This window comes from Pteropus vampyrus, unplaced genomic scaffold, assembly GCF_000151845.1.
Source record: "Pteropus vampyrus isolate Shadow unplaced genomic scaffold, Pvam_2.0 Scaffold605, whole genome shotgun sequence".
Classification (NCBI taxonomy): Eukaryota; Metazoa; Chordata; class Mammalia; order Chiroptera; family Pteropodidae; genus Pteropus; species Pteropus vampyrus.
In genome coordinates, this window is record NW_011889386.1 from 215,548 (window position 1) to 226,070 (window position 10,523).

At 45.0% G+C, this 10,523-nt stretch overlaps 1 protein-coding gene and 1 long non-coding RNA gene across 2 annotated transcripts in view; one reads left to right on the forward strand and one right to left on the reverse strand.

Annotated features, from left to right (window-relative positions):
• Window positions 1–2,110, forward strand: part of ANOS1 (anosmin 1) — a 143,771-nt gene extending 141,661 nt beyond the window's left edge. The window contains exon 13 of the mRNA XM_011384651.1: window positions 2,020–2,110. Within this exon, the coding sequence (XP_011382953.1) occupies window positions 2,020–2,110 (91 nt within the window). The remainder of the gene's footprint in view (window positions 1–2,019) is intronic.
• Window positions 2,111–3,479: 1,369 nt separating this feature from the next.
• Window positions 3,480–10,523, reverse strand: part of LOC111733655 — a 23,786-nt gene continuing 16,742 nt past the window's right edge. The window contains exon 2 of the long non-coding RNA XR_002778085.1: window positions 3,480–5,815. This is a non-coding gene — a long non-coding RNA (uncharacterized LOC111733655). The remainder of the gene's footprint in view (window positions 5,816–10,523) is intronic.

The following is a 10,523-nucleotide window of genomic DNA, read 5'->3' on the forward strand; positions in this document are numbered from 1 at the left end:
AATTTTATTAGTATCCTTGGGAGCAAAATCCTATTAATTAGGCAATAAAAGCTTCTTTTATGAATTTCAAGAATCCACAATCGTATTCAGTGAGCAAAATATGTTGACAGTTTTTGAATTATAATTTGAAAGCCCTAATAAAGGGATACAATGTTTTTTATTTTAAAAACATAGTTTTAGTGGCTAATTCACTAATGCGTTTTATTGAAATTAGATGCATCTCTGACACACGGGGAAAAACATATTCAGTGATAGCATTTACTCTTTAAAAAATGGAGCTCATCAAAATATAAACCCATCACATACAGGCGTGTGATTTGCTATACACTGCAGTGCTGTGCATCTGTTCACTCCCTGAATTCGCTCATAATGAATTCATCTCTTCTCCTGTGTAGTGGAAGTCCTTGGAATGATTTTGATAAACGCGTGCCCTTTCAAGTCATTGTAATATGACCTGTTAGAGACAATCGTGCTCATGACAGGCAACGTTTGGAAATGTTTATTAAACAAAATTCAAAGTTTAAAAATACGTCTGCATCCTAGCAACCTAAAAGGACCAGTAGCCGTCCATGGACGGCGTTTGTTTACCGCGGCGCTCTTAACCTTGGGGGCCGTATCGTTGTCTGTTGTAGGGACCATCCTGGGCACTGTGGGGTGCTGAGCACCAGCTCTGGTCAGCACCCACCAGGTGCCGGCAGCACCTTGTCCCAAGGCGTGACAACCCAGAATCCTCCAGACAGTGCCAGCCACCCCCTGGGGGATCAAGTCAGCCCCGGTTGAGAATCTTTGCACTGCAGAGTGACCTTTACTGACGGGGTGAGAATTTGCCCAGTATCGGGAGCCCCGTAAAATGCAGGCGTTAAGCTCAGTCTGGGGAACAGCTGCAAGCGATTACATTTGACCTCAAAGCCCGAAACCCTGTCTTTTATGTCCAGTGAGAAGCCTATTAAAAAGACTGAATTTTGACATGTGTCTGCATCATGCAAGGACAAACATTGAGGCTGTCCTACGTGCCAGTCAGCGTCACTTGTGAAAATGACTTACCGGTTTGACACCCTGTCTTACACCGCGTGATACAGGTTTCTTCGAGTTCGCTCACTCCAGTCATTGCAGACGCCTCCAAATCTTGTTATTCGAGTTTCACATTGGAAACCGGAACACGAGTGCTACATGTCTGTCGCATGTACTTTAAATAAAATTCATTTAAAATACAAATAAATGCATCGAGATGGTGACTCTTATCTGTGGTTTTGCATGGCCAGCCTCAGCGTCTCCCCTCTGCGGAATATTTTGGCAAGTTATACGGTGGACAGAGTGGTTAACAGAGGTCTGTACGTAAAGCTATTATTTTTTTCTTTACTTAATTATATTATAGTATGCAGATAACAAACTGCCACCTTCTCATCCAGTTCGTCTGTAGAAACCATGTCCCTTACAGTGGCCATTTAAAGTCAATATTTATTTATGTATGTAATAAAGTTTGATTTTCGTGTGTGTCTGTCCTGTTATTTAGAGAGAAGTAATCTTGTAAAAAAAAAATTGTAAAAAAACAAAAAAGTATTGTAAATAGCCTGATGTTCTGTGACTCATTATTTTCGTGTTAGAATTTGTACATACTGATTCAATAATAAAGTATCCTAAACCTGCCCAGCGGACTAGACTCATTTATTTAAAAAAAAAAAAAATTCATTGAGGAAGAAAAATGAACCGTTTCGTATGCTGCCGGGGAGATTAAAAAAAAAATTAATATTCCGGCATGAGTGGAATTTGAGGTCTGGTAAATGTAATGAGACCTTGCCATCCTAATGAAAGTATTTTGGCATTTGACGATCAACATTTTGAATTCTTTCCTCATATTTATAACTGCTAATCCTGTTGGTTCTAGTGGCATTTTGGGGGGATCGATAGTCTACTGTTTTAAATTATATCGCCTCCCCGCACCTGCTCGTAGGAGGGGTCCAGCAAATACTAGGTGTCTGTGACACCGACAAGCCGTCCTGTCTGGCTTTGCATTTTCAGTGCTACAGACCGCATGCAAAGTTTCATGTCCCAGCTGCTGACAGCTGCCAGCATGTCCTGCTTCGAGATGCAGTGGACATGCAGCTCGTAACCCATAACGTGGTGTCATCCGGGGGAACGTGGATCATCTTTTTATTCGTCCATAAAAACCACGTCTTTCTTTCCCGACACGTGTATTAGCAGGCGGTTCCTTGGTTGCTGGCAGGTGCCCGGTTCGGGTCTAGAGGCATCGACTAGGAAAGGCGGGCTCCCTGTGTACGTGGTTCTCCTGCCCGGGACACACACTGCTGTGTTGGGGAGTGACCGTGAGGCTCCTGAGTAGTCAGGTGCTCGGTCAAGACCTGTGTGGGGTCGACAGTCCAGCTGAGCCCCCAGCCATGGGATGTTTATGCTGATGGTAGCATCTTCAGAAGTACAGCGTGGTGGCGTCTCTGGGAAGCTGAATGATATCAACGCCATCCACAGAGCTCGTGCAGACTTCTGGGTTTTACAGGCTTAGAGTGTGTGTGTGTGTGTGTGTGTGTGTGTACACACGCATGTGTGTGTAATTAGTTCTATGCAAGTTTATCATGTGTGTGCCACTGTACTGAAGAATAACATCTAAAAGACAATTCCTTAAAACAGTTTTAAGGGCGTTTTGCAGATTTCTGCACATTTCTCTAAGGCCGAATGCATTGGTTTTATGCCGATTTTAACTTCAGGGCTACGAGAATGATCTACTTGCTATATGCATTTGGCGCTGGCTTGAATTCCACTCAATGAATCGTTTTCCTAAGGAAGCTGCATGCCTAATGAGTCTGCTTGCAAAAACCTGTCTCGCCCAATGAAACTTAAATTTATGTGTAAGTAAAAACTGTAGCTTTGAAAAGTCACTTCACGAACTGAGAGAAATTCAGGCGCTTATTTATGGTCTAGAAGTAGATTTGAGGGAAAGCAAAGAATACTGAATTCATTAGCGTTTAAAAAAGCGAAACATTGCCTGAAGTCGAGAACTGATTCGAGCTTCATATTCATGTAACGAAGACTGACTTTTGAACGATGACTTCTGATTATTACCGTGACCCAGGGTCAGACGCTGTCCAAATTGGCTGCCTGCTAGATGCCCAGGGGACCTTTTAACAGAGGCAGTGACTTCCAGCACCTTCAGATCTGCAGTGATGAGTAAACATCAGGGTTTTAAAGGGTCCCCAGAGAGTTCTAATATGTGCCCCATGCTGCCAGCCGCTCCCCCAGACCAGGAAGACGCATGGGTTGAGAAAGGTCAAACATTCCCGCTTGCAGACCCCAAGAAGCACAAAGTCATCGAGAAGACTCACAGTGACTGCAGTGCAGTGAAATGAACTGTCCTCCACGAATATCTGCTCGGCTACATGACACACAACGATACAGACGTAGCTAGGAGTTTGCACGCCAATATATACAGGTATAGACAGGTGTAAGGATGCAAAGTGTCTAGTCAATCTTTTGGGTGGAATTTATTGCGAGAAATATTGATCAAACACAGAGCCATCTCTTTCTCGGCCTCATGCAATAATAGCTGTGGAGAGGTGGCTTCTGGGGACTTAAACGTAGCCAAAGACAGGCAGATTGAATGGAGGAACAGACACTATTGCATCAAGAGCCACGTGCAGCCAACGCCGATTTTGAACCCCCCTCCCACTCCAGACAGATCTTTCCTCCTCGCCAGCCAGCGCCCGTCAAATGCGGTCGGGTTCATTCTAAGTGACGGAAACCAACCCTCCTTCGCTGCAGTCACCTCGTATCGATCGTAAAGCCCCCTCTGTACTCTGCTTGGAGAAACAGCTAACAGAATTAACCTCTAGAGCGGGCATGTACTGGGGGCCGACGAATCACAAAGCCCTCGGCTAAATGCGTTATTGGTGTTAGGTCATTCATTTGTACTGCCACGGTCTGGGGCTGGTGGCCCCCGAATGCTGAGACACAAATTGTCCGAGGCAGCTGCCCAAGAGCAGATGGCTAGAGAGTGCCAGAGTCTGAAAATGAACCCAGGCCATGAACGCCAGGCCAGCATCCTGGCAGGTGACCATTAACCTGCTAGCCTGTCCTCCCAAAACTCGGGTTACAAAGGTACCATGTAGCCTGTGAATAACCACATGGTTTTACATGTGTGCACGTACGACATACTAGGCACATACATACAACATACTATGTATATAGGTATGAAATGTGTGTGCATGTGATACTAAATATATTTATGTGTGATACTAAATATATTTATCTGCGTCTAGACGGACAGTAAGTTCAACGTCAATGAGACTTCATACGTCGGAGGGTTTTTTTCCTGGTTTGTTAATCCTGCTTTGTGTTTGTTTTTTGAGTTACACCTGACTGATTCCAACGGAATCCTGAAGGTGGGAATTTTTAGAGCTTCGGAACTGATCCCAGTACGCAGCCAGAGAAAGAGAAGACCCCGTGCCTTAGGGAGGTTTTTGCTGAGTACAGAACTGAAGACTGTTGCAACGTGCCCGCAACCTGACTTAGGCTGACTTTCTCCCAGTGGGACCTGGCGTTGGCAAGTGGCATGCATACTAATGAATACAGGTAACGTGAAGCTTTTTATGAAATCATTTCCTTTTTTTTTTTCCTGTCTTCCTTCCCTTATCCACATAGCAGGGGAGAAATCACAGTCGTTTTATTATTTTACGCATAAAATCATCCCTCCTTCTTAGTGTCTGAGGACATTCGGGAAACTTCGGGGGACTGACTTTTAGGGACTCAGTCACCGACTTGAAGAAAAGTCCTCTTTTTCTATAGGCAACATCGGTTTTGTCGGGCATGACTCACCACCACCCAGGGACTGGCCAATATTTGCCTCGTTCCCACTTATCATTCTCTTTCTGTCAATTAACCCCTGGGATGGACACTAAATCTGCGCGTTTAGACTGGAGATTTTAAGAGGACAATTAAAAGAAGCTCCTCCTGCAGATTTGATATGACTAAATGTTCTGGTTTACAAAATAATATAAGCAGTGAGGTCCGTAACCTTTGGCTTGAGCCTGTATTTCTGAGCGCTCACCTGCCAAGTCGAATGAGAATTTAGGTGGAAGATGGACTTTTGTGGTCATTTTGCATGAGCGAAATTTCTTTTTACAACAGTTATATAGAGATCAGTGATTACTGAATGAACGACATCAAATGTTAGAGCTAAGTATCATTAAGAAATTATTTTCCTTAACTTAGAACAAGTTTATTCATCGATGGGTAGTTTGAAGACCCAGGACTACTGTTTGTCCGCATGAGGATAATCACATTTCTTCCCAACCCGAATGCATTTGCAGGTCGAGGATTTAATATTGAACGCACGCACTGGTCCCCTGTTCCCCAAGGTCATCATTATCCTACACGAAATGGCCGATAGAAGATGCCCCGGTATTTCTGTGAGTAGTGAGGCAAAGCATTTTCGTGCCTTCTTCATTACCAAGTTCACGTACAGCACCTCCTTCACCCCAAACGTCAGGCTGTGATTCTGGTCCCAGGCCTGGGAGAAGATGCCAATGAGCTGGCATCTCTCCCGCCATCAGCCGTCAGAACTCCCCTCAATGTCCCCACAGAGATTCCCAGAAGTGGCACCAAGACTGGGCCAAATTCTGCTCAAGGCCAGGCCTGCAGCCAAATGTCCTCCCCACGCAGGCTTGTGTCCTCTGCCACGGGGTGGACACAGACGACTGCGCACCTGCGTTCCCCTGCCACACTGTCATTGGGCAGGTGCCGGCTTCCTCACGGAAGGCCCAAAACAACACGTCGGCATTTATCCGGTCTCCGAGCAACACGGCATCTGCAAAAAGCGAAAGAAAATACTGAGTTTCACGGGGAGTCGGAGCCAGGCCCTGCCCGGGGGCTGGGCGCCGCCAGCCAGCCTGCAGCCACCACATCGGTTCATCGGCCGCCTGTCCCAGCGGACAACCCAGAATGCATTTGGGGACATGGCTGGCGAACTCTGCGAGGTCTCTCCTTTCAGAGATAAACTTTTGCACGAAGATTTTTACGGCCTTCGGCGTGCGGTGGCGAGGGCTGCTTCCCGTGCTGGAGTCGCTATCCGTTTGTCTCGCCCCGCAGCGAATGTTTAGGACTTGGCTGGGCCGTGGAGGAGACCTTACTCCGATGTCAAACAAACCACGTTTTCCTATATGCAGTTCTAAAACTGGGTGTCGCTTAATGCGTTGAGTAAATTCACTATCTACTGACAAAAACCACACTTTTCTTCTGTTATGCCTCCCTGTTTTACACTTGTATGATCCTATAATTAGATTGTAAATTAATAAAATATACTACATGACAAATTGGTGCAGCCACTATGGAAAACAGTACGCAGGTTCCTCAAAAAACTAAGAATTGATCCACCATATGATCCAGCAATCCTACTACTGGGTATTTACCCCAAAGACTTGAAAACCCATATCCGAAAATACATTTGCACACTGATATTCATAGCAGAGTTATTCACGGTGGCCAGGACATGGAAGCAACCGAAGTGTCCTATGATACATGATTTGCTAAAGAAGCTGTGGTACCTATATACAATGGAATATGACTCAGCCATAAGAAGAGATGCAATATTGCCATTTACGACAACATGGATGGACCTCGAGATGATCATGCTAAGCTAAATAAGCCAGACAGAAAACTTTGAAAATCACATGATATCACTTATATGTGGGATATAAACCTAAAAGCACAAATGAGCAGAACAGAGACTCATGGACAATAGACTAGTGGTTACCAGAGAGGAGGGGGTGGGGGAAGGGAAAGTAGACAGGTAAAGGGGTCAAATATGAGGTGACAGAAAGAATTCTAAGTATGGGAGGTAAACTCACACTGTAAATATATATATATGCCTTACCATTCAACAGTAAGAAAAAAAAGAGTAACATGAGAATAAAAAAAAAAAAATACTACACGAAGTGTGTGTAATGAGGTCTCCGAGTTTGTGAATTAACAAAACAATCCATTGTATTTACTCAACCAAACACCATATATATTAAGCAGTGATTTTTTTTAAATTGTAAATGAAAAATGATGTATTAAAACATTAAGAGTGAGCTCTTTGTCAGTATAGCTGGCAGCTCAGCGAGACTCTGTCTGTGGGCTCTTATTTACCTGCTTTCTGCCCCATCATTTATAAACGGTGGTTAAGAGACTGGTTGGTGTGTCAGAGGTGACAGCTAGACAGCCTAAGGGGTAGGCTTCCAGAACAAGGAGCTCAGGGCAGCACAGCCTTGGCTCCGATCTGTGTTCGGGGCCGCCTCCGTGTTCACTGGGATCAAACCCAAGTGGCTAGTGTCCCGCAGGGAGCTGCAGTGGTGAACACGGCGGGGTCCTCACGGCTGTTCGTCTCCCCAGTCAGCATTTCCAAAGATTCTTACTTCTTATAAGGGATGGCGAGACCTTCCTTTTTAAAGTGGACGACTTAGGCCCTATAACAAAGATGAAGGCATGAAAAAAAAGAAAAAGAGGCTGGTCCTTGCTCTTTGCCTCAAGAAGGGACCCGGTGTAAGCCTCGGGGATTGGAATGGGGGCGAAATGGGGGTGATGGTCAGATTCGGGTGAGGCTGCAGAGCGGGGAGATGTGAACGGTGTACGTGATGGGAGATTTTCGGGGGATTTTTGTAGCAGGAGTGGAGAGGGAGCTCTGAGTACAAAGGGAGTTCTTACACTTTTGGGGGTTCAACAATTTAATTAAATATCTGAAAAATAAAAGCTTTCTTGGAGCTATTTCTTCGGCCCCTTCCCAGTTTTAAATGAGGCAGACAACCGTCGGTGAAAATTCTTGAATCCCTACACCCTACTTTTATAATGACCCAAGGCAACTTAATCTTTGCATTAGCTTCTCTGTCAGATATGGCGCATCCCCAGTGTGTGAAGCAGATGGGGTTTCAGTGGAAAGGATTCTCTTGAGGATTCCAGGACATCTTGGAGCGGCATGTTAAGAATTGTTTTGCTTCGTTGTTGGGAGTTTTTTCTTATAAGTGAGAAAGTAAGCTTTATAAAAGACTCAAGAAGAACCATTCTGAATTGTAATGTAATGATTTCCCAAAGAGGGACCGACAGAGCCCAATGTCACCTGACCCCGTCTCCCAGGAAGCACCAGCATGGGTTCCAATCACTTTGCTCACGTAATTGTACTAGTAAAAATTGATTGCATTCCTCCTCAATTTGTTAATATCCATCACTTTGCCAATCATGGACGTGCGTTATCGTATTTCTATACTATTTAAATGGTAAAATCATCCCAGATATAGAAAGAAAGGTAGAGTCAGCATAAAATTGTAATGTAAGAATATTTTTTCCATATATGTTTATATATAAATAATGCATATTCACTTTTAATTCCATAAAAATATAGATGAGCTTCGATTGTGTCTAGGGTGGTTGACTTTTAGTTGCCTTGCTAGTGATGATGGCTTAATAATACGATTCGTGATGCGTCGTATATCCCAGAGCTGACAAGTGTGTGTGCAAATTCACGTTCAAACGATGCTCTTGATAACTTTTGGTCTGGCAGGGGATTGCTCGTCTGGTGTCACCGAATGGTGGCTGTGTTAGCCTCACAAGAAAGCTAATGAAAAGCTCCGACCGGAATTAGCAGCGGAAGCCTCTGCTGTGCTGTTACCCAACTCTCTGGGACTTGAGGTATAAAAAAAATATTTTCAACCTACCGTTTGTTTACGAGAAAATTTCAGCTATATGTTTATTTTTCTAGATGAGTTAAACCTAAATGAAATAATCTACAAATCTACTTATTTGTTTCATTATTGACGAAAACTAGGGGTTAAGTGAAAGGCCAGCTCTGGGCTCCTCCGTGCTGGACAAACTCCCCAATTTGCCCTCCAGATAGCTCCCCGTGCAAGGGCGTGGCACACCCCATCCGTCATGCGAGGAAGCTACTGTCACGAGTCAGTCCCTCTTAATCACGCTCAATTATTTAGGTAGAAATAAATAGAAATGAAAGTTCCAGCACTTTCTTCCTACATCCAAATCGGTGGTCTGATGAAGCCGACCATCGGCAGAGGGACACAGTGCTGGGGAACAGCCAGGCTGCGAAAGCCTCTGGGACAGAAGTGAAGGAAAAAACCCCAAAACTCTTGAGCATGTCGTAGTTCACTGTGTGAACACGTGAAGCCTGTGGGAGGTGACTCCCGCCTCGGGCCTCGAGAAAGGTGACACCCCCTGCTGGCGTGTATTCCCACTGCCACAGGTCATACCGTATGGCCACGAGCGTTATCTTGGGCGGTCTGTGCTCTGCTTACACAGTCCCCCAGCCACTCGTCCAAGGACATCAGCATTTAAGAAATACTTGTTGAATGAATTCGTGATGCAGGTGCATCGATGATTCGGGAAGAGAGAGAAGTTTTGCTTGAATGCTCACATGACCCATACTGGGCCTCCAGCCTTCAAGATGGTGTCCGCTGGCACGTGCCGCTGAGGATGGCGTGGGGTTAGGGCCGAGGTGACTCTGGAGGCGTCACCTGCATCTGACATATAAACACACTACGTAGCTGCAAGAAGCATCGTTATATTCAGAAACCTTTGTTTCTTTATTCGTCTTCTTTCCTCTTTTTTTCCCCTAAGTTCTATCAGGCGCCATTGCAGATAAATACTCCTTAGAAATGCGAAGATGCCATGCCGAGAACGAGATGCCCCTGGCTCTTCTGACGATGCTCCCACTGGCTCTTCGGTGCGGAGCTGGTACCACGCGTGTGAAGCGACCGTTGAGCGGACCCGGATTCCCACTGTGGCCCAGAAGAGCCAAAGGAAGCAACACAGGCGGACAAGAAAAATCATGCGCATTCGACGGTGGACATGGGATGTTTCTCAGGACATAGTTAGAGATCAAGAGATGCACCTACAGGAAAAACTACGAGACCTTACTCTGAACGGCAAGGTTGCTGTCCCTCTTCTTATTCATATATATATTGTCTTTTTTTATTTAAAAAAAAAAATGAATTAGCCAGAGGACTGTTGATCGACATTAGACCAAAATGATGGGGCGGGGGGGGGGAATATCGGTTCGTGGAGAAATATGCCCTTTCTGCACGAGTGACATGTTTCTTCCAGAGCTATGTGTATATTTTGGTAAGTTCTTTTGCATTCACTTTTGAACACAAAGGACAACAACAGTAAACGATCTCCATACTTTCTTTGCAAGACTCACCATTTTTCATCCGCCACCGTAAAACCAAGGAGTCTTATAACTTCACTAGATGTGCGCGCTAACGGAGAACGCTTTGCCGTAACTACAAATAGATCGTTAGCTTGTCCCTGTGAGCATCTCATTGTCTGAAGAGATTCGTTTTATTTCTGAAGCCATGATGGATATAGACACGAGCTGTCCGAAGATACACCAAGATCAGATTTTCATGCAAAGCGGATTTAAAGCATTAAAAGCCAAAATGCTCGCCGGCAGCTTTGACGGAAGAATGCTAAACGTCGACTCTCTCCTCTGAATTTCTCGCGACAGCCCGACTGCCAAGGCATCGCACAGA